The following is a 25379-nucleotide window of genomic DNA, read 5'->3' on the forward strand; positions in this document are numbered from 1 at the left end:
TGGGGTTGTCAGGGGGTACATGGTGATGTTCCATTTCTGTCAATTTCGTCATCCACCCCTTCTGAGGTTCCAGAGTTCTTGTCTGATTACCGGGATGTATTTGATGAGCCCAAGTCTGATGCCCTACCTCCGCATAGGGATTGTGATTGTGCTATCAATTTGATTCCTGGTAGTAAGTTCCCAAAAGGCCGATTGTTTAATTTATCTGTGCCTGAGCACGCCGCTATGCGCAGTTATGTGAAGGAGTCCCTGGAGAAGGGGCATATTCGCCCGTCATCGTCGCCATTAGGAGCAGGGTTCTTTTTTGTAGCCAAGAAGGATGGTTCGCTGAGACCTTGTATAGATTACCGCCTTCTAAATAAGATCACGGTTAAATTTCAGTACCCCTTGCCGTTGTTATCTGATTTGTTTGCTCGGATTAAGGGGGCTAGTTGGTTCACCAAGATAGATCTTCGTGGTGCGTATAATCTTGTGCGAATTAAGCGAGGCGATGAATGGAAAACTGCATTTAATACGCCCGAGGGTCATTTTGAGTATCTAGTAATGCCATTCGGACTTGCCAATGCTCCATCAGTGTTTCAGTCCTTTATGCATGACATCTTCCGAGAGTACCTGGATAAATTCCTGATTGTGTACTTGGATGACATTTTGATCTTCTCGGATGATTGGGAGTCTCATGTGAAGCAGGTCAGAACGGTTTTTCAGGTCCTGCGTGCTAATTCTTTGTTTGTGAAGGGATCAAAGTGTCTCTTTGGTGTTCAGAAGATTTCATTTTTGGGGTTCATCTTTTCCCCTTCTACTATCGAGATGGATCCTGTTAAGGTCCAAGCCATCCATGATTGGACTCAGCCGACATCTCTGAAAAGTCTGCAAAAGTTCCTGGGCTTTGCTAATTTTTATCGTCGCTTCATCTGCAATTTTTCTAGTATTGCTAAACCATTGACCGATTTGACCAAGAAGGGTGCTGATGTGGTCAATTGGTCTTCTGCTGCTGTGGAAGCTTTTCAAGAGTTGAAGCGTCGTTTTTCTTCTGCCCCTGTGTTGTGTCAACCAGATGTTTCGCTCCCGTTCCAGGTCGAGGTTGATGCTTCTGAGATTGGAGCAGGGGCTGTTTTGTCGCAGAGAAGTTCTGATTGCTCGGTGATGAAACCATGCGCCTTCTTTTCCAGGAAGTTTTCGCCTGCTGAGCGAAATTATGATGTGGGCAACCGAGAGTTGCTGGCCATGAAGTGGGCATTCGAGGAGTGGCGTCATTGGCTTGAAGGAGCTAAGCATCGCGTGGTGGTCTTGACTGATCATAAGAACTTGACTTATCTCGAGTCCGCCAAGCGGTTGAATCCTAGACAAGCTCGTTGGTCGTTGTTTTTTGCCCGTTTTGACTTTGTGATTTCATACCTTCCGGGCTCTAAAAATGTGAAGGCGGATGCTCTTTCTAGGAGTTTTGTGCCCGACTCTTTGGGTGTATCTGAGCCGGCGGGTATCCTCAAAGAGGGAGTAATTGTGTCTGCCATCTCCCCTGATTTGCGGCGAGTGCTGCAAAAATTTCAGGCTAATAAACCTGATCGTTGTCCAGCGGAGAAACTGTTTGTCCCTGATAGGTGGACGAATAAAGTTAAATCTGAGGTTCATTGTTCGGTCTTGGCTGGTCATCCTGGAATCTTTGGTACCAGAGAGTTAGTGGCTAGATCCTTTTGGTGGCCATCTCTGTCGCGGGATGTGCGTACTTTTGTGCAGTCCTGTGGGATTTGTGCTCGGGCTAAGCCCTGCTGTTCTCGTGCCAGTGGGTTGCTTTTGCCCTTGCCAGTCCCGAAGAGGCCTTGGACACATATCTCTATGGATTTTATTTCAGATCTTCCCGTTTCTCAAAAGATGTCAGTCATTTGGGTGGTCTGTGATCGCTTTTCTAAGATGGTCCATTTGGTACCCTTGTCTAAATTGCCTTCCTCCTCTGATTTGGTGCCATTGTTCTTCCAGCATGTGGTTCGTTTACATGGCATTCCAGAGAATATCGTTTCTGACAGAGGTTCCCAGTTTGTTTCGAGGTTTTGGCGAGCTTTTTGTGGTAGGATGGGCATTGACTTGTCTTTTTCCTCGGCTTTCCATCCTCAGACTAATGGCCAGACCGAACGAACCAATCAGACCTTGGAAACATATCTGAGATGTTTTGTTTCTGCTGATCAGGATGACTGGGTGTCCTTTTTGCCTTTGGCTGAGTTCGCCCTTAATAATCGGGCTAGCTCGGCTACCTTGGTTTCGCCATTTTTCTGCAACTCTGGGTTCCATCCTCGTTTCTCGTCAGGACAGGTTGAGTCTTCGGACTGTCCTGGTGTGGATACTGTGGTGGACAGGTTGCAGCAGATTTGGACTCAGGTAGTGGACAATTTGACCTTGTCCCAGGAGAAGGCTCAACGTTTTGCTAATCGCAGACGCTGTGTGGGTCCCCAACTTCGTGTTGGGGATCTGGTTTGGTTATCTTCTCGTCATATTCCTATGAAGGTTTCCTCTCCTAAGTTTAAACCTCGTTTCATTGGTCCGTATAGGATTTCTGAGGTTCTTAATCCTGTGTCATTTCGTCTGACCCTTCCAGATTCTTTTTCCATACATAACGTATTCCATAGGTCATTGTTGCGGAGATACGTGGCACCTATGGTTCCTTCTGTTGACCCTCCTGCCCCGGTTTTGGTGGAGGGGGAGTTGGAGTATATTGTGGAGAAGATTTTGGATTCTCGTGTTTCAAGACGGAAACTCCATTATCTGGTTAAGTGGAAGGGTTATGCTCAGGAAGATAATTCCTGGGTCTTTGCCTCTGATGTCCATGCTCCCGATCTTGTTCGTGCCTTTCATGTGGCTCATCCTGGTCGGCCTGGGGGCTCTGGTGAGGGTTCGGTGACCCCTCCTCAAGGGGGGGTACTGTTGTGAATTCTGTGGCAGAGCTCCCTCCTGTGGTCACAAGTGGTACTTCGGCTGATTCTCTCTGTAAGCTTCCGTTGGTGGAGGGAAGTGGTACTGCGGCTTCTGAGTTTCCTCCCTCAGGTGATGTGGTGAGGTCGTTAGGTGCTGCTCTACTTAACTCCACCTAGTGCTTTGATCCTGGCTTCCTGTCAATGTTCCAGTATTGGACTTGTTTTCCTCCTGGATCGTTCCTGTGGCCTGCTGCTCTGCATAGCTAAGTTTTTCTTTGCTATTTTGTTTGCTTTTCTTCTGTCCAGCTTATCTATTTGTTTGCTGGGAGCTCTGGGACGCAGAGGGTGTACCTCCGTGCCGTTAGTTCGGTACGGAGGGTCTTTTTGCCCCCTTTGCGTGGTTTTTAGGGTTTTGTGTTGACCGCAAAGTTACCTTTCCTATCCTCGCTCTGTTCAGAAAGTCGGGCCTCACTTTGCTAAATCTATTTCATCTCTACGTTTGTCTTTTCATCTTACTCACAGTCATTATATGTGGGGGGCTGCCTTTTCCTTTGGGGTATTTCTCTGAGGCAAGGTAGGCTTATTTTCTTCTTCAGGCTAGCTAGTTTCTCAGGCTGTGCCGAGTTGCATAGGTAGCGTTAGGCGCAATCCACGGCTGCCTCTAGTGTTGTTGGATAGGATTAGGGATTGCGGTCAACAGAGTTCCCACGTCTCAGAGCTCGTTCTATGTTTTTGGATTATTGTCAGATCACTGTATGTGCTCTGACCTCTATGTTCACTGTGGTACTGAATTGCCTAATCACAACAGCCTAGGGAGAGTTAGGAGCATTCCACGGCTGCTTCTAGTGTTGTGTTGAGCTTAGGGTCTGCGGTCAGTACAGTTACCACTTCCCTCAGAGCTCGTTCCATGTTGCTCCTAGACCACCGCATCATAACACACAGGGTCCTGCTTTATAGACCCACAATATGTTGCCTATAGACTGCGATGAAGTCATAGTGTACCTTTGATTTTATACAGAGGGTCCTAAAATCATAGTATGAGGTCTTATGGGGGCACTCTCCTCTACCAGCAATAGAGAATACAGGTGCATTTTGCACAGAGACCCCATGTGCCTCAATATATGATCTGGGCATGGGATTTTTGATTTGGGAATGGACCCAAAAGTCAACATGACGATGAATGTAGGAAATTCTATTTCTGAAGATAAAGCTGATCACAATGCTGGGCCATTGTAATTTGCAGGGAATTGTTCCATTACCTTGCAGCGCCCCCACAGGACACATGAAGCATTACACAGTGCTCATTGAAATTAATGGGGCAGTTTATGTCCTCCAGAACCACGCTCTTAAATGGAGGACGTCTGCCCCTCATATTAATTGGCTTTTACTACCTTTCTTAAAGAGTTTCTTCCAAACAAGATTCTATAATGACGATGGGATGGGACTCAAGACTGAAACCCCTTATGACCACTAAAACTTTCTACAGAGGAATTTACGGGAATTCGTTTTACACTCTACTATATAATAGTCTAAGGGTCACTTCAGTCTTTCTGTCTGTCTGTCCTTTTGTCTGTCACGGATATTCATTGGTCGCGGCCACTGTCTGTCATGGAATCCAAGTCACTGATTGGTCTCGCCAGCTGCCTGTCATGGCTGCAGCAACCAATCACCAACGGCCACAGTCCGATTAGTCCCTCCCTACTCCCCTGCAGTCAGAGCCCGGCGCCCGCTCCGTACTCCCCGCAGTCACCGCTCACACAGGGTTAATGCCAGCGGTAACGGACCGCGTTATGCCGCGGGTAACTCACTCCGTTACCGCCGCTATTAACCCTGTGTGACCAAGTTTTTACTATTGATGCTGCCTATGCAGCATCAATAGTAAAAACATCTAATGTTAAAAATAATAATAATAAAAAAAAAAATCATTATATACTCACCTTTCGCGACGCTCCGGTGACCGTTCCATGCAAGCGGCAGGTTCCGGTGGCAAGGATGGTATGCGAGAAGGACCTGCCATGACGTCACGGTCATGTGATCGAACTACAAGGGACCCTCGGAAGGTGAGTATATGTTTATTTTTTAACCTGTGACATACGTGGCTGGGCAATATACTACGTAGCTGGGCAATATACTACATGACTGGCCAATATACTACGTGGCTGGGCAATATACTACGTGGCTCTGTGCTGTATACTATGTCGCTGTGCAATATACTACGTAACTGGGCAATATACTACGTGGCTCTGTGCTGTATACTACATCACTGGGCAATATACTACGTGGCTGGGCAATATACTACGTCACCGGGCAATATACTACTTAACTGGGCAATATACTACGTAACTGGGCAATATACTATGTGGCTGGGCAATATACTACGTGGCTGGGCAATATGCTACGTGGCTGGGCAATATACTACGTAGCTGGGCAATATACTATGTCACTGGGCAATATACTATGTGGCTGGGCAATATACTACGCCACTGGGCAATATACTACGTGGCTGGGCAATATACTACGTGGCTGGTAAATATACTACGTGGCTGGGCAATATACTACGTGACTGGGCAATATACTATGTCACCGGGCAATATACTACTTAACTGGGCAATATACTATGTAACTGGGCAATATACTATGTGGCTGGGAAATATACTACGTGGCTGTGCAATATACTACGTGACTGGGCAATATACTATGTAACTGGGCAATATACTATGTAACTGGGCAATATACTATGTGGCTGGGCAATATACTACGTGGCTGGGAAATATACTACGTGGCTGGGCAATATACTACGTGGCTGGGCAATATACTACGTGGCTGGGCAATATAACATAGTAACATAGTAACATAGTTAGTAAGGCCGAAAAAAGACATTTGTCCATCCAGTTCAGCCTATATTCCATCATAATAAATCCCCAGATCTACGTCCTTCTACAGAACCTAATAATTGTATGATACAATATTGTTCTGCTCCAGGAAGACATCCAGGCCTCTCTTGAACCCCTCGACTGAGTTCGCCATCACCACCTCCTCAGGCAAGCAATTCCAGATTCTCACTGCCCTAACAGTAAAGAATCCTCTTCTATGTTGGTGGAAAAACCTTTTCTCCTCCAGACGCAAAGAATGCCCCCTTGTGCCCGTCACCTTCCTTGGTATAAACAGATCTTCAGCGAGATATTTGTATTGTCCCCTTATATACTTATACATGGTTATTAGATCGCCCCTCAGTCGTCTTTTTTCTAGACTAAATAATCCTAATTTCGCTAATCTATCTGGGTATATATACTATATATAATATACTACGTGGCTGGGCAATATACTACGTGACTGGGCAATATACTACGTCACTGGGCAATATACTACGTGGCTGGGCAATATACTACGTGGCTGGGAAATATACTACGTGGCTGGGCAATATACTACGTGGCTGGGCAATATACTATGTCAATGGGCAATATACTACATGACTGGGAAATATACTACGTGGCTGGGCAATATACTATGTCAATGGGCAATATGCTACGTCACTGGGCAATATACTACGTGGCTGGGCAATATATTACGTGGCTGGGCAATATACTACGTCGCTGGGCAATATATTACGTGGCTGAGCAATATACTACGTGGCTGGGCAATATACTACATGACTGGGCAATATACTACGTGGCAGGGCAATATACTACGTGGCTGGGCAATATACTACGTGACTGGGCAATATACTACGTCACTGGGCAATATACTACGTGGCTGGGCAATATACTACGTGGCTGGGAAATATACTACGTGGCTGGGCAATATACTACGTGGCTGGGCAATATACTATGTCAATGGGCAATATACTACATGACTGGGAAATATACTACGTGGCTGGGCAATATACTATGTCAATGGGCAATATGCTACGTCACTGGGCAATATACTACGTGGCTGGGCAATATACTATGTGGCTGGGCAATATACTACGTCGCTGGGCAATATATTACGTGGCTGAGCAATATACTACGTGGCTGGGCAATATACTACATGACTGGGCAATATACTACGTGGCAGGGCAATATACTATGTGGGCTGTTCAATATACTACGTGGACATACATATTCTAGAATACCCGATGCATTAGAATCGGGCCACCATCTAGTATATTATATTGTGTAACTGAGTTGGACTAGCTGTATATCTTACCGAGTTGTCTTTTTTGGGGAAAATCCCTTTAAAATATTGGGGTAGATTGGTGAGCTATTGGAGATCGAAAAGAATGGGTCTGATATCTGCGGACCGGTAAGAGCTGTAGTATTAGAGATCGAAGGCTTCATACAGAACGGGTCTGATATCTGCGGACCAGTAAGAACTGTAGTATTAGAGATCGGAGGCTTCATACAGAACGGGTCTGATATCTACGGACCAGTAAGAACTGTAGTACTAGAGATAGAAGGCTTCATACAGAACGGGTCTGATATCTATGGACCAGTAAGAACTGTAGTACTAGAGATAGAAGCCTTCATACAGAACGGGTCTGATATCTATGGACCAGTAAGAACTGTAGTATTAGAGATAGAAGGCTTCATACAGAACGGGTCTGATATCTACGGACCAGTAAGAACTGTAATATTAGAGATAGAAGGCTTCATACAGAACGGGTCTGATATCTATGGACCAGTAAGAACTGTAGTATTAGAGATAGAAGGCTTCATACAGAACGGGTCTGATATCTGCGTACCAGTAAGAACTGTAGTATTAGAGATCGGAGGCTTCATACAGAACGGGTCTGATATCTACGGACCAGTAAGAACTGTAGTACTAGAGATAGAAGGCTTCATACAGAACGGGTCTGATATCTATGGACCAGTAAGAACTGTAATATTAGAGATTGAAGGCTTCATACAGAACGGGTCTGATATCTATGGACCAGTAAGAACTGTAGTATTAGAGACAGAAGGCTTTATACAGAACAGGTCTGATATCTACGGACCAGTAAGAACTGTAGTATTAGAGATCGAAGGCTTCATACAGAACGGGTCTGATAGCTATGGACCAGTAAGAACTGTAATATTAGAGATAGAAGGCTTCATACAGGTCGGGTCTGATATCTACGGACCAGTAAGAACTGTAATATTAGAGATTGAAGGCTTCATACAGAACGGGTCTGATATCTAAGGACCAGTAAGAACTGTAGTATTAGAGATAGAAGGCTTCATACAGAACGGGTCTGATATCTAAGGACCAGTAAGAACTGTAGTATTAGAGATTGAAGGCTTCATACAGAACGGGTCTGATATCTATGGACCAGTAAGAACTGTAGTATTAGAGATCAAAGGCTTCATACAGCCACCCACAAAGATGGTCACACACTGGACCTCATCTTCACCCGCCTCTGCTCCCTATCTAACCTCTCGAACTCACCTCTTCCTCTTTCCGACCACAACCTACTCACATTCTCTTCCCTCTCCACTCCTTGTCTACAACCCCCACCCCACAATCTCTCACACCCTCGCAGAAATCTTAAACACCTTGATCTTCACTCACTCTCAGAATCCCTCCTCCCTCTCGCAGACATAAGCTCCCTACACAATGCGGATGCCGCTGCCGCTCTATATAACACCACAATAGCTGCAGCTTTGGAATCTCTTGCCCCTCTCACACATACCAAAGCTCGCAAAATTAACAGACAGCCCTGGCACACCAGCCTGACCAAAGAACTCAGGCGAGCTTTCAGGACTGCAGAGCGGAGATGGAAAAGATCCCTCTCCAACGAGCACTTCATCGCATTCAAACAGTCCCTCAATACTTTCAAAACCACACTCGCCACAGCAAAACAAACCTACTTCTCATCTCTCATATCCTCCCTGTCTCACAACCCCAAACAGTTATTCAACACCTTCAATTCTCTCCTCCGTCCCCCAGCACCTCCTCCCTCCCCACTCATCTCAGCTGAAGACTTTGCCTCATTTTTCAAGCAGAAGATTGATAACATCAGAGACAGTTTTAGTAAGACATTCAGCGTCTCCCACTCACACACCACCTCCTCACCTCGACCCCTGTCTGTCGGAGTCCCTCAAGGTTCAGTTCTAGGACCCCTGCTCTTCTCCATTTACACCTTTGGCCTGGGACAGCTCATAGAATCTCACGGCTTTCAGTATCACCTCTATGCTGATGACACACAGATCTACATCTCTGGACCAAATATCACCTCCCTACTAACCAGAATCCCTCAATGTCTGTCCACTATTTCATCCTTCTTCTCCACTAGATTTCTAAAACTTAACATGGACAAAACAGAATTCATCATCTTTCCCCCATCTCACACGACCACCCCAACGAACCTATCCATTACAGTAAATGGCTGCCCACTCTCCCCAGTCCCACAAGCTCGCTGCCTCGGGGTAATCCTTGACACTGATCTCTCCTTCAAACCACATATCCAAACCCTTTCTACTTCCTGCCGCCTCCAACTCAAAAATATTTCACGGATCCGTACATTCCTAAACCAAGAATCTGCAAAAACCCTAGTCCATGCCCTCATCATCTCCCGCCTCGACTACTGTAACCTCCTGCTCTGTGGCCTCCCCTCTAACACTCTTGCACCCCTCCAATCTATTCTAAACTCTGCTGCCAGACTAATCCACCTGTCCCCCCGCTATTCCCCGGCCTCTCCCCTCTGTCAATCCCTGCACTGGCTCCCCATTGCCCAGAGACTCCAGTACAAAACCCTAACCATGACGTACAAAGCCATCCACAACCTGTCTCCTCCATACATCTGTGACCTCGTCTCCCGGTACTTACCTACCCGCAACCTCCGATCCTCACAAGATCTCCTTCTCTACTCTCCTCTTATCTCCTCTTCCCACAATCACATACAAGCTTTCTCTCGCGTATCATCCCTACTCTGGAACCCTCTACCACAACATATCAGACTCTCGCCTACGATCGAAACCTTCAAAAAGAACCTGAAGACCCACCTCTTCCGACAAGCATACAACCTGCAGTAACCACCGATCGACCAAACCGCTGCATGACCAGCTCTATCCTCACCTACTGTATCCTCACCCATCCCTTGTAGATTGTGAGCCTTCGCGGGCAGGGTCCTCTCTCCTCCTGTACCAGTTATGACTTGTATTGTTCAAGATTATTGTACTTGTTTTATTATGTATACCCCTCCTCACATGTAAAGCGCCATGGAATAAATGGCGCTATAATAATAAATAATAATAATATGTATGGACCAGTAAGAACTGTAGTATTAGAGATCGAAGGCTTCATATAGAACGGGTCTGATATCTACGGACCAGTAAGAACTGTAATATTAGAGATCGAAGGCTTCATACAGAACGGGTCTGATATCTATAGACCAGTGAGAACTGTAATATTAGAGATCGAAGGCTTCATACAGAACGGGTCTGATATCTACGGACCAGTAAGAACTGTAATATTAGAGATCGAAGGCTTCATACAAAACGGGTCTGATATCTACGGACCAGTAAGAACTGTAGTATTAGAGATAGAAGGCTTCATACAGAACGGGTCTAATATCTATGGACCAGTAAGAACTGTAATATTAGAGATCGAAAGCTTCATACAGAACGGGTCTGATATCTATGGACCAGTAAGAACTGTAGTATTAGAGATCGGAGGCTTCATACAAAACGGGTCTCATATCTACGGACCAGTAAGAACTGTAATATTAGAGATAGAAGGCTTCATACAGAACGGGTCTGATATCTATGGACCAGTAAGAACTGTAGTATTAGAGATAGAAGGCTTCATACAGAACGGGTCTGATATCTATGGACCAGTAAGAACTGTAATATTAGAGATTGAAGGCTTCATACAGAACGGGTCTGATATCTACGGACCAGTAAGTACTGTAATATTAGAGATAGAAGGCTTCATACAGAACGGGTCTGATATCTATGGACCAGTAAGAACTGTAGTATTAGAGATGGAAGGCTTCATACAGAACGGTCTGATATCTACGGACCAGTAAGAACTGTAATATTAGAGATCGAAGGCTTCATACAGAACGGGTCTGATATCTACGGACCAGTAAGAACTGTAGTATTAGAGATCGAAGGCTTCATACAGAACGGGTCTGATATCTACGGACCAGTAAGAACTGTAGTATTAGAGATAGAAGGCTTCATACAGAACGGGTCTGATATCTATGGACCAGTAAGAACTGTAGTATTAGAGATGGAAGGCTTCATACAGAACGGATCTGATATCTACGGACCAGTAAGAACTGTAGTATTAGAGATCGAAGGCTTCATACAGAACGGATCTGATATCTACGGACCAGTAAGAACTGTAGTATTAGAGATCGAAGGCTTCATACAGAACGGGTCTGATATCTACGGACCAGTAAGAACTGTAATATTAGAGATAGAAGGCTTCATACAGAACGGGTCTGATATCTATGGATCAGTAAGAACTGTAATATTAGAGATCGAAGGCTTCATACAGAACGGGTCTGATATCTATGGACCAGTAAGAACTGTAATATTAGAGATCGAAGGCTTCATACAGAACGGGTCTGATATCTACGGACCAGTAAGAACTGTAATATTAGAGATCGAAGGCTTCATACAGAACGGGTCTGATATCTACGGACCAGTAAGAACTGTAATATTAGAGATCGAAGGCTTCATACAGAACGGGTCTGATATCTAAGGACCAGTAAGAACTGTAGTATTAGAGATCGAAGGCTTCATACAGAACGGGTCTGATATCTACAGACCAGTAAGAACTGTAGTATTAGAGATCGAAGGCTTCATACAGAACGGGTCTGATATCTATGGACCAGTAAGAACTGTAATATTAGAGATAGAAGGCTTCATACAGAACGGGTCTGATATCTATGGACCAGTAAGAACTGTAGTATTAGAGATAGAAGGCTTCATACAGAACGGGTCTGATATCTATGGACCAGTAAGAACTGTAATATTAGAGATAGAAGGCTTCATACAGAACTGGTCTGATATCTATGGACCAGTAAGAACTGTAGTATTAGAGATGGAAGGCTTCATACAGAACGGGTCTGATATCTACGGACCAGTAAGAACTGTAGTATTAGAGATCGGAGGCTTCATACAGAACGGGTCTGATATCTACAGACCAGTAAGAACTGTAGTATTAGAGATAGAAGGCTTCATACAGAACGGGTCTGATATCTACGGACCAGTAAGAACTGTAGTATTAGAGATCGAAGGCTTCATACAGAACCGGTCTGATATCTACGGACCAGTAAGAACTGTAGTATTAGAGATGGAAGGCTTCATACAGAACGGGTCTGATATCTACGGACCAGTAAGAACTGTAGTATTAGAGATCGAAGGCTTCATACAGAACGGGTCTGATATCTACAGACCAGTAAGAACTGTAATATTAGAGATGGAAGGCTTCATACAGAACGGGTCTGATATCTACGGACCAGTAAGAACTGTAGTATTAGAGATCGAAGGCTTCATACAGAACGGGTCTGATATCTACAGACCAGTAAGAACTGTAATATTAGAGATCGAAGGCTTCATACAGAACGGGTCTGATATCTACGGACCAGTAAGAACTGTAGTATTAGAGATCGAAGGCTTCATACAGAACGGGTCTGATATCTACAGACCAGTAAGAACTGTAATATTAGAGATCGAAGGCTTCATACAGAACGGGTCTGATATCTACAGACCAGTAAGAACTGTAATATTAGAGATCGAAGGCTTCATACAGAACGGGTCTGATATCTACGGACCAGTAAGAACTGTAATATTAGAGACAGAAGGCTTCATACAGAACGGGTCTGATATCTATGGACCAGTAAGAACTGTAGTATTAGAGATTGAAGGCTTCATACAGAACGGGTCTGATATCTACGGACCAGTAAGAACTGTAGTATTAGAGATAGAAGGCTTCATACAGAACTGGTCTGATATCTACGGACCAGTAAGAACTGTAGTATTAGAGATCGAAGGCTTCATACAGAACGGATCTGATATCTACGGACCAGTAAGAACTGTAGTATTAGAGATCGAAGGCTTCATACAGAACGGATCTGATATCTACGGACCAGTAAGAACTGTAGTATTAGAGATCGAAGGCTTCATACAGAACTGGTCTGATATCTATGGACCAGTAAGAACTGTAGTATTAGAGATCGAAGGCTTCATACAGAACGGATCTGATATCTACGGACCAGTAAGAACTGTAGTATTAGAGATCGAAGGCTTCATACAGAACGGATCTGATATCTACGGACCAGTAAGAACTGTAGTATTAGAGATAGAAAGCTTCATACAGAACTGGTCTGATATCTACGGACCAGTAAGAACTGTAGTATTAGAGATAGAAGGCTTCATACAGAACGGTTCTGATATCTACGGACCAGTAAGAACTGTAGTATTAGAGATCGAAGGCTTCATACAGAACCGGTCTGATATCTACGGACCAGTAAGAACTGTAATATTAGAGATAGAAGGCTTCATACAGAACAGATCTGATATCTATGGACCAGTAAGAACTGTAATATTAGAGATGGAAGGCTTCATACAGAACCGGTCTGATATCTACGGACCAGTAAGAACTGTAGTATTAGAGATAGAAGGCTTCATACAGAACGGTTCTGATATCTATGGACCAGTAAGAACTGTAGTATTAGAGATAGAAGGCTTCATACAGAACGGGTCTGATATCTACGGACCAGTAAGAACTGTAGTATTAGAGATAGAAGGCTTCATACAGAACCGGTCTGATATCTACGGACCAGTAGGAACTGTAGTATTAGAGATAGAAGGCTTCATACAGAACCGGTCTGATATCTACGGACCAGTAGGAACTGTAGTATTAGAGATAGAAGGCTTCATACAGAACTGATCTGATATCTATGGACCAGTAAGAACTGTATTATGGGAGACGTTCTGTATCAATTGATATCTGTATTACGTATTAATCGTTTTATTGGTAAAAAAAAGAGAAACTTTTTTGAACTAATCCCTTAAAAATAGCCTTAGTCTTCACAAACGAGGGATATCTATAATATAACGCTGGGAGCGTCACTCTGTCCGAAGCCTTTATAGACTGCGCAAGCGCAAGCGCCGGCGCGGTCTGGCCCCCACTGAGTGACGCTCCCAGGAGATCGCGGTATGCGTAAACACTGAACGCACACCGCGATCTCCACCGGAGAGTCAGGGACCGCCAGGAGGGTGAGTATATTCACCTGTCCTCCGTTCCACCGCTGCGCGCCGCCATCTTCCCGGTCCTCGGCCTGTGACCTTCAGTTCAGAGGGCGCGATGACGCGCTTAATGCGCACCGGCGCCGCCCTCTGACTGAACAGTCACAGCCAGAGGAGCTGGAAGATGGCGGCGCGCAGCTGTGGAACGGGACAAACAGGTGAGTATAGCAAGTGCTGGGGAACCTGAGCTAGCGGTGATACCGGCACCTGACCCCCACAGCGCGCCGGTGTCCCCGCCTGCTCAGGCCCCCCAGCACTCGGCGCCCAGCGACAATAGGTGAGTATGGTATTTTTTTTTATATATGGCAGCAGCATATGGGGCATACACTATGGAGCATCTTATGGGGGGCATCAACCATAATGGAGCAGCTCATGGGGCATATGGATGGGAGAAGCAAATTAAAGAATGGTGGCGCAGGATAGGAGCAGCACATGGCAGAACGGGGGCGCAGGATGGGAGCAGCACATGACAGAATAGGGCAGCACATGACAGAACGGGGGTGCGGGATGGGAGCAGCACATGACAGAACAGGGGCACAGGATGGGAGCAGCACATGACAGGATGGGGGCGCAGGATGGGAGCAGCAAATGACAGAATGGAGGCGCAGGATGGGTGCAGAACATGTCAGAATGGAGGCGCAGGATGGGTGCAGCACATGTCAGAATGGGGGCGCAGGATGGGAGCAGCACATGTCACAATGGGGGCGCAGGATGGGAGCAGCACATGACACAATGGGGCCGCAGGATGGGTGCAACACATGACAGAATGGGGGCGCAAGATGGGTGCAACACATGGCAGGATGGGGGCGCAGGATGGGTGCAACACATGACAGGATGGGGACGCAGGATGGAGCAGCACATGTCAGAATGGGGGTGCAGGATGGGTGCAGCACATGACAGGATGGGGGCGCAGGATGGAGCAGCTCATGACAGGATGGGGACGCAGGATGGAGCAGCACATGACAAAATGGGGGTACAGGATTGGAGCAGCACATGTCAGAATGGGGGTGCAGGATGGGTGCAGCACATGACAGGATGGGGACGCAGGATGGGAGCAGCACATGACAGAATGGAGGCGCAGGATGGAGCAGCACATGACAGAATGGGGGTGCAGGATGGAGCAGCACATGACAGAATGGGGGTGCAGGATGGGTGCAGCACATGACAGGATGGGGACGCAGGATGGGAGCAGCACATGACAGAATGGAGGCGCAGGATGGAGCAGCACATGACAGAATGGGGGTGCAGGATGGGTGCAGCACATGACAGGATGGGGACGCAGGATGGGAGCAGCACATGACAGAATGGAGGCGCAGGATGGAGCAGCACATGACGGAATGGGGGCGCAGGATGGCAGCAGCACATGACAGGATGGGGGAGCAGGATGGGTGCAGCACATGACAGGATGGGGACGCAGGATGGGTGCAGCACATGACAGGATGGGGGCGCAGGATGGAGCAGCACATGACAGGATGGGGACGCAGGATGGAGCAGCTCATGACAGGATGGGGACGCAGGATGGAGCAGCTCATGACAGGATGGGGGCGCAGGATGGAGCAGCACATGACAGGATGGGGACGCAGGATGGAGCAGCTCATGACAGGATGGGACGCAGGATGGAGCAGCACATGACAGGATGGGGACGCAGGATGGAGCAGCACATGTCAGAAAGGGGGTGCAGGATTGGAGCAGCACATGTCAGAATGGGGGTGCAGGATGGGTGCAGCACATGACAGGATGGGGACGCAGGATGGAGCAGCACATGACAGGATGGAGACCATATACCAATATAAATGCTCGCCACCCGGGCGTAGAACGGGTTCAATAGCTAGTTTAGTTTATATTAGGGGTTGGTCTAGTGGCAAATTTTCACTAAAATTCTGATAACTCTGGATTATCGTTAACGTAGCGCCATAGTAATCTGGGGGCAATATAACAGTAGGAAACGCTAAACCTTTACCAGAAGGGATAGTGAACAACACAGAAAAGAGCGGGGTAATTATTTAGATTATTCGCTCCTTGTATTTCAGTAAATCCCGGCTACATAGATCTTCAGATTAATGTTTTTTTTTCTTTTGCTTAATCCAGATTACCGACATCCGGATGTGTTTACTGTTTATCTGTCCATGTGTCACACAAAGTAACAGAAATGGCAGAATTACTGTATTATACAGAGAATGTTACTGTATATTGTTTCAATACCTGACATATGTAGCGGGAATGAGTTTGTGGCAGCGGTTTATCCTATTACTTTATTATCTGGGGATTTCGCTCATTATTCCTGTCTGCATTTATTAAAGTTTCTGCACCTGTTTTGTTCCAAAATTCCGGTGCAAAGTTTTTCAACTTTTATAATAATAATATTATTGCCAAGAAGCATACTATATCCGACACTGAACAGTTTATTGTTTTGATTTTTGGGGGTTTTTTTTCAGCTCAAAAAATACATTCACCAAATTTTTGCCAAAGTTAACTTAAAGGTGATGTTTGAAGTGAAGTTTAAGAATTGCTGTAAGTGAGAAAGAATCTTTTGCAAAGTGTAATTTGAATTTGCGTCATCTACTCTACTGGACCTAGTTTACACTATGACTACGTGCTTTAAACAGCGCAAATTTTCCTTATGGATATTTTCCGGGGGCAGAAAAATCACTTTTCTACCGTTATGGGTGAGATTTTAAGAACAAAAATAACAAAAAACGTAAACGGAGAGAAGCTGCGGAATTGGAATCCGTCAGCATGACAATTTTATGCTGCAGATTTTACTGCACTTTTTTTTTTTTTGCCGCGGAAATTTCCCAGTACTAACGTATGTTCCCTTTTTAACGTAGGTTCTGGTATTTGTGACCGCTGCATTATCCCGACAGAAAACTTATTGGGATTATTTCACAGGTGGGTATGTCGCAGGGCAGCAGAAGTCAGGGCGTTAGTATGAAAGGAGGTTTACATAGGACTGCAGGTAAACCTACTGGGTGAACTCGGCATACAAAAGAGGCAGTTCAGTGAGGAGTCCATGGCTGGTATATGACACACCATGTGATCTATGTCCGTGAATACAGTAATAAGGACCCCTGCGGCTCACATCACAGACGCTTTACCGTGCATCCTGAGATAACAATGTCGAGCGCTCGCTGTGACTTGTGGGAACGCGATGTGTACAATAGCACCCATGTATAATTTATTACAGCGGTGCAGGCGAATAAAATATATTCAGGGCCGCATAAAAATCCATCTCTATCCGCAATCAATACCGGCGCTGCCTTAGAGACGTTCCCAGAGGCTGCGCCACTTCCTACAGGCGATTTTCTCCCACAGGTTCCTAACAAATGAACCCTGGACAAGATAACGCCTTTTATTTAGGGATACTGCAAATGGAAAACACCATTGTTTCTAGGGAACGGAACCTTGACACAGCCCTGGTCATACTTTATAAAGTGATGTACAGCCTTGCACCGAGTCCTCAGGATACACCGGGTAATTACAATCTGCCGCATGTGCCTGCAATATGCTGTAGTAATGCAAATGGCAGAGTGATGACCCCCAAACTGCAAGATTACCAGTCCGGAGAGACTGGCGCCCCCTCTCCTTCTCGTTGTCTATTGATTCCTGACATTTTCCATCTAGAATAAGTAGGATCTGTTTCATTTTGCCCAGATGTAGCAGAGCTGAATGTGTTCTCTAACTCTGGGAAACTGGATTGGGGTGTACTGCTAAGGTAATAGTTCTGTGAAAATGACAGGGAGGGTCAATGGGTAGATAGATAGATAGATAGATAGATAGATAGATAGATAGATAGATAGATAGATAGATAGATAGATAGATAGATAGATAGATAGATCGATAGATAATAGATAGATAGATAGATAGATAGATAGATAGATAGATAGATAGATAGATAGATAGATAGATAGATAATGGATAGATACATATATGATAGATAGATAGATAGATAGATAGATAGATAGATAGATAGATAGATAGATAGGTAGATATTAGATAGATAGATAGATAGATAGATAGATAGATAATAGATAGATGATAGATAGATAGATAGATAGATAGATAGATAGATAGATAGATAGATAGATAGATAGATAGATGATAGATAGATAATAGATAGATAGATAGATAGATAGATAGATAGATGATAGATAGATAATAGATAGATGATAGATAGATAGATAATAGATAGATAATAGATAGATAGATAGATAGATAGATAGATAGATAGATAATGGATAGATACATATATGATAGATAGATAGATAGATAGATAGATAGATAGATAGATAGATAGATAGACAGATATTAGATAGATAGATAGATAGATATTAGATAGATAGATAGATAGATAGATAGATAGATAATAGATAGATAGACAGATAGATAGATAGATAGATAATAGATAGATAGATAGATAGATAGATAGATAGATAGATAGATAGATAATAGATAGATAGATAGATAGAAATAGATGACATAATAGATATATATTAGATAGATAATAAATAGATAAATAATAGATAGATAATGGATAGATACATAGATTATAGATAGATAGATAGATAGATAGATAGATAGATAGATAATCTGCAGTGTGCAGTGAGGATGTGCAGTGTGCAGTGAGAATGTGCAGTGTGCAGTGAGGATGTGCAGTGTGTAGTGAGGATGTGCAGTGTGCAGTGAGGATGTGCAGTGTGCAGTGAGGATGTGCAGTGTGCAGTGAGGATGTGCAGTGTGCAGTGAGGATGTACAGTGTGTAGTGAGGATGTGCAGTGAGGATGTGCAGTGTGCAGTGAGGATGTGCAGTGTGCAGTGAGGATGTGCAGTGTGTAGTGAGGATGTGCAGTGTGCAGTGAGGATGTGCCGTGTGCAGTGAGGATGTGCAGTGTGCAGTGAGGATGTGCAGTGTGCAGTGAGGATGTACAGTGTGCAGTGAGGATGTACAGTGTGTAGTGAGGATGTACAGTGTGCAGTGAGGATGTGCAGTGAGGATGTAGTGAGGATGTACAGTGTGTAGTGAGGATGTGCAGTGTGCAGTGAGGATGTGCAGTGAGGATGTGCAGTGTGCAGTGAGGATGTACAGTGTGCAGTGAGGATGTACAGTGTGTAGTGAGGATGTACAGTGTGCAGTGAGGATGTACAGTGTGTAGTGAGGATGTGCAGTGTGCAGTGAGGATGTGCCATGTGCAGTGAGAATGTGCAGTGTGCAGTGAGGATGTGCAGTGTGGATGTACAGTGTGCAGTGAGGATGTGCAGTGAGGATGTGCAGTGTACAGTGAGGATGTACAGTGTGTAGTGAGGATATACAGTGTGTAGTGAGGATGTACAGTGTGTAGTGAGGATGTGCAGTGTGTAGTGAGGGTGTGCAGTGAGGATGTGCAGTATGCAGTGAGGATGTACAGTGTGTAGTGAGGATGTGCAGTGTGCAGTGAGAATGTGCAGTGTGCAGTGAGGATGTGCAGTGTGGATGTACAGTGTGCAGTGAGGATGTGCAGTGAGGATGTGCAGTGTACAGTGAGGATGTACAGTGTGTAGTGAGGATATACAGTGTGTAGTGAGGATGTACAGTGTGTAGTGAGGATGTGCAGTGTGTAGTGAGGGTGTGCAGTGAGGATGTGCAGTATGCAGTGAGGATGTACAGTGTGTAGTGAGGATGTGCAGTGTGCAGTGAGGATGTACAGTGTGCAGTGAGGATGTACAGTGTGTAGTGAGGATGCACAGTGTGCAGTGAGGATGTACAGTGTGTAGTGAGGATGTACAGTGTGTAGTGAGGATGCACAGTGTGTAGTGAGGATGCACAGTGTGCAGTGAGGATGTACAGTGTGTAGTGAGGATGCACAGTGTGCAGTGAGGATGTACAGTGTGCAGTGAGGATGTACAGTGTGCAGTGAGGATGTACAGTGTGTAGTGAGGATGCACAGTGTGCAGTGAGGATGTACAGTGTGTAGTGAGGATGTACAGTGTGTAGTGAGGATGTGCAGTGTGCAGTGAGGATGTACAGTGTGTAGTGAGGATGTGCAGTGTGCAGTGAGGATTTGCAGTGTGCAGTGAGGATGTGCAGTGTGCAGTGAGGATGTGCAGTGTGCAGTGAGGATGTGCAGTGTGCAGTGAGGATGTGCAGTGTGTAGTGAGGATGTGCAGTGTGTAGTGAGGATGTACAGTGTGTAGTGAGGATGTGCAGTGTGCAGTGAGGATGTGCAGTGCGCAGTGAGGATGTACAGTGTGTAGTGAGGATGTACAGTGTGTAGTGAGGATGTGCAGTGTGCAGTGAGTATGTGCAGTGTGTAGTGAGGATGTGCAGTGTGCAGTGAGGATGTGCAGTGTGCAGTGAGGATGTACAGTGTGTATTGAGGATGTACAGTGTGTAGTGAGGATGTACAGTATGTAGTGAGCATGCGGAGTGTGCAGTGAGGATGTGCAGTGAGGATTTGCGGTGTGCAGTGAGGATGTGCAGTGTGCAGTGAGGATGTGCAGTGTGCAGTGAGGATGTGCAGTGTGCAGTGAGGATGTGCAGTGTGTAGTGAGGATGTGCAGTGTGCAGTGAGGATGTGCAGTATGTAGTGAGGATGTGCAGTGTGCAGTGAGGATGTGCAGTGTACAGTGAGGATGTGCAGTGTGCAGTGAGGATGTGCAGTGTGCAGTGAGGATGTGCAGTGTGCAGTGAGGATGTGCGGGTTCTTGGGCTACAGAACAGCCTGTATTTCTGTGTTGCGGAGCCTGTGAGTTGTAGCACTGCAGTTATCCCCGGCTCCGCGGACCACTCACAGACGCATTGCTGAACAGCTCCCAAGCTGGGAGATAACCACTAACATCCCATTAAGATCAGGCCTTAAAGGAGCACTGCACTATTTAACGGGCCTTTTTTTCTTTCTTTTTTTGACGGTTACAGAGATCTGACCAATTATCATTCTAAATTGAACAAAGTAAATTTTGGCCAATTGCTCTGATTTGAAAACTGTCTCAAAAACCAATCTGACGCCGTGCGGGAGAAATCGTCTCGCAGTCGCAACGAGTTTAGCGCGCAATACGCATCTGACCGGTATCGGACACAGACAACTTAATTAAAGGGAATAGAAAGGTTTAATTTGGGACGATCAGAGAGCAGTACAGCCAATCTTGGTCTCTTCTTTCCCTTTCTTGGCTGATAACAGGGAGCAATGGACTACATCCATAGAGATTAGATTTTCAGGTTTAATGGGATTTCACTCATTAAGATGAGTCCTGTACATATACACTGTGTGCTGTTTGGGACACATTATCCATACGCCACCAAAGCAAGTAAAAAATTAAAAATCCTGATTTTAATACTGCTAAATGCCTTACATGCTGATTTCCAGAGGCATAAATGCATATATGTGTCCATCACCTGGAATAGCTAGCCAGGGGCTTCTGTGCATTGATTAAACACTGACATATCCTACTAAAGCCCAGTTCTATTATACTTTTTTTTTTGTTCTTAAATTTTGATTTAATCTTACGCCCTTAAATGTGTTTTTAATTCTTCTGCCGGATGATTATTTATGCCTAGTGCTATGGACTTTAATCATTTCACGGTTTACAGTACAAGACAATAGATAATTAATCTGAAGAGAAAGCTGTAGGAGGGGGCTGGGCTGGGGGGGAATCTGCAGAGTTAGCTGAAATTCTTGCTGCAGTTTCTCACTTCTTTGAAAGAAGCGCGCACCCTAGTGTCGAAAGCCAGGAACAGCATGCCTCCTCTCCATTTTCTACCATGGCGTTTGCTTCCAGTATGATGGCATTTGTAAATGGACTAAGTAGATGCACAACTGACCTTTTATATCTTTCCTGCAGGCAAATGTGATTTGCAGAATATTATTATCATCGCAAATCGTTCCCATATTGCAGAGGAGTATGCCCATTATAAATTGCTCAGTGAGTGGGTGAGAATAGGTCAGTAAGAAAGATACATTGTAATATAGTCTCTTAATCTTGATCACATTATTATTATTTTTTTGTGTGTGTGTCTAGCTCTGCTCCAAGAGGACACAAATCGAATTATCTCAGAAAATATAGTCATTGTCCAGTTGTGCACTCAACAAAAGCTGAAATTAATAGAGACAAGATTAGATAATCCAGCTGCTTTTTCTTTTTTCTTTGGATTTTTATATACAGGCTAAAATCCAAATGCAGATTCAGTGAGCTGTAGATTTCATTGCATGTAATCTCCACTGCAGTGCAGGTCCCCATCATGCCCTCCCCCAGTTCCCTAGTAGTAGTACCCACACTCTACTTTGCAACTATATATCTCCTATGATGCATGCATGCACTGGTTAAATATTGCTAATCAGGCATATCGGTGCACTTATTGCACTGATTGTGCATTAAAAGCTGCAGGAGTTAATAGCAATGTATAATAACATTAATTAGGAAACTTTGATATTCTGTAGGTTACAATTGGACAGCGACCTCTGCTGCGCACAGGCGGAAGTGCAGCTTCTTTAGCGGATAGAACGTTGTGTATCTTTAGAACGTTGCGGTTTAGAATTAACGGTCAACAAAAGATTCAGTGTTTAGAATTCGAACTGACAATATTTGTAAATAACGGCCGCGTAACTGTAAACAATGGGATCAGTACGTAACAAAGGAGTGGGGATACATTACCCTGGCAGCTTTGGAAGAGTAAGGGTCCTCAAAAAGAGCCCAAACTTTTGGCTGGCACTTTTTCCACCAGCTCAGTTTTCTCCCATCTTCCTGTAGGCAGAGTCTTTTCAGATCCCCATCTTCCTCCTCCTCTGTGGGTTCAGGGGTCTCAAAGCTATCCAGAGCCTCCTCGGCATCTCTGTGCTGCCTGTAGTTCATCCAGCAGCAAGCCTCCACATCTGTCTCGTCGATCCCCCAAAAAGCCAGTTCTTCCTCGTAAAGGGGTCCGCAGACATCCGCAGGGCAATGGAGCTTGCCAGTCCTATAGTAGTTCAAGACATAGGCGAAGACTGAAGGATGCCTGTCGAAGAAGAACTCGTCAGTCTTGGGGTCATAGTCAAAGTTGCTGAAGGCATCAGGCTCTGTGAGCCAGGAAAGTCGGGTTCCCGGCAAGGTTTTGAGGGTACTCCTGTAGGTCTCATGCCTGATGCCACCAACATTAATGACAATCTTGTCGCTGTCCTCGTTTTTGCCCATATCTCCTTTCAAACATGACTTGGAAGGAGGCTTGTTACCAGACTTGCGCCCGCGGAAGGAGGAAACACAAACTGAGCTGATCATAAGTGCCTTGGATGCTTTTTTTTTTTTTTTTCCTGGAGAAATCCGCAAGTAGAGATCAGGTTTCACCAGGACATCGAATCGTGTGGCTTCAATGTAGAAACGTCATCACCCTCAGCTTCAGCATCCACACAATCCTCCTCACTCACTCTCTGCACCCCCCTCCCCAAAAAGGAGAGACTTAGTCCTGAAAGCTGCAAGAAGGGTCCAGCTATAGTCAGTTCTTCCTATAGACCTCTCTATAGAAAAATAGATGTATCTCTAGATAGCTCCTAGGAGTCCAACTGCTAGCATTGAGCTTGGAAGACTAAGGAAGGACATTGGATGAATACTTTATCCACAGATGGATTTGCTTCTGCTGGAAATCTGTAACAGGAAACAGACAGGTTTATTTTTACTACTATTCTTTTTCATCATCATCATCATCATCATCATCATCATCATCATCATCATCATCATCATCATTTATAATCCAGGTTGATGACTGCACCTCTACACCTGCTCCTCATTGCACACACCATTCACAACATGGGCTACACTTTTATAGTTTCTATGTTTATGCTGTTTTCTTTTTTTTCATGTACTGTATTTGGCCATCAAAGTCTGGTGCATGATCAATAATCCTATTAATACTACTTTCAAGTGTCATGAGTATTGAGAGTTAAATATATCTACAGTATTCATTTAGCAAATTTCACTGATGCATTCAATATGGGATAATAGTAATTTCATATCATCTGTGCCTTCTCCATCTATGGCATATAGTATGAGTGATGTGTTGATGGTTATATGTAATTACTGGTGAAATTGGACACAATTAGGAGCCTAGCTTTCTGTATAGGTCTGTTAATTGTGTAGATTTTACTACTGACGCTGCATATGCTCCACTGCAATGTTAGGAGTCTCTGATGGGGGCTGTTTTGGTGCTGTGCAGTCATGTAGCAAAAGGCTGAGTGGGCTGTTTTCTTGCATGATCGATATGCTGAGCAGTGATAAGGTAAGTGATCTTGTGGCTCCGCACTATGATGGCATGGTCTCCAACACAAGCTCCTGTATAGCATGTGCTGCTGTATTGTGGCTGCTCCTGTGGTTGTGTCTTTTCTGCTGATGCAAGGGAAATTTATCATAGTGTATGCTTGTTCGAGTCCTGCAGCTAACTGCCTGTGTGGTGTAGGCTGTACTGTATGTAGGTAAGTAGGCAATGTACTGTATATAGGCACTGTACTGTGCTGTATGTAGGTAAGTAGGCAATGTACTGTATATAAGCACTGTACTGTGCTGTATGAAACTAAGTAGGCACTGTACTGTGCTGTATGTAGGTAAGTAGGCACTGTACTGTGCTGTATGTAGGTAAGTAGGCACTGTACTCTATGTAAGTAGGCACTGTACTGTACTGTATGTAAGTAGGCACTGTACTGTATGTAAGTAGGCACTGTACTGTACTGTATGTAAGTAGGCACTGTACTGTATATAGGTACTGTACTGTATGTAGGTACTGTATGTAAGTAAGTAGGCACTGTACTGTATAAAGGCACTGTACTATACTGTACTGTATGTAGGTATTCTATTGTGCAAACATAGTGTCTTCATTCAGACAATACAAGGCGCACTATTTTTTTTCTATACTTTTCTATCTCCCATAGTTACTGCTCTATCTGTCTGTCTGTCTATCTATTATCTATCTATCTATTATCTATCTATCTATCTATTATCTATATATCTATCCATCTATTATCTATCTATTATCTATATATTATATATCTATCTATTATCTATCTATTATATATCTATCTAGTTGTCATTCCTCTATATTACATTTAACACATTTTCTTATCTATCTATTATCTATCTATTTATCTATCTATCTATCTATTATGTATCTATCTATCTATCTATCTATCTATCTATCTATCTATCTATCTATCTATCTATCTATCTATCTATCTATCGTACAGAGACTATACAGCCAAGGACTGTCTATATAATGTGTATATAATCGTGAAAGAGCAGTAGATAAATGACAAAATTTGTAGTC

General features: G+C 44.5%; 1 protein-coding gene across 11 annotated transcripts in view; it reads right to left on the reverse strand.

The window, feature by feature from the left end:
* Positions 1-23422, reverse strand: part of LOC138651477 (voltage-gated potassium channel KCNC1-like) — a 123297-nt gene extending 99875 nt beyond the window's left edge. For all 11 annotated transcript variants that reach the window (XR_011315499.1, XR_011315498.1, XM_069741724.1 and 8 more), the window contains exon 1: positions 22748-23422. Coding sequence is in view for 9 of the 11 variants with exons in the window: in XM_069741724.1 (XP_069597825.1) it covers positions 22748-23347 (600 nt within the window). In the remaining 2 variants the exon portion in view is untranslated. The remainder of the gene's footprint in view (positions 1-22747) is intronic.
* Between the last annotated feature and the right edge of the window lie 1957 nt (positions 23423-25379).

The sequence above is a fragment of the Ranitomeya imitator genome, chromosome 10 (genome assembly GCF_032444005.1).
Source record: "Ranitomeya imitator isolate aRanImi1 chromosome 10, aRanImi1.pri, whole genome shotgun sequence".
Taxonomy (NCBI): Eukaryota; Metazoa; Chordata; class Amphibia; order Anura; family Dendrobatidae; genus Ranitomeya; species Ranitomeya imitator.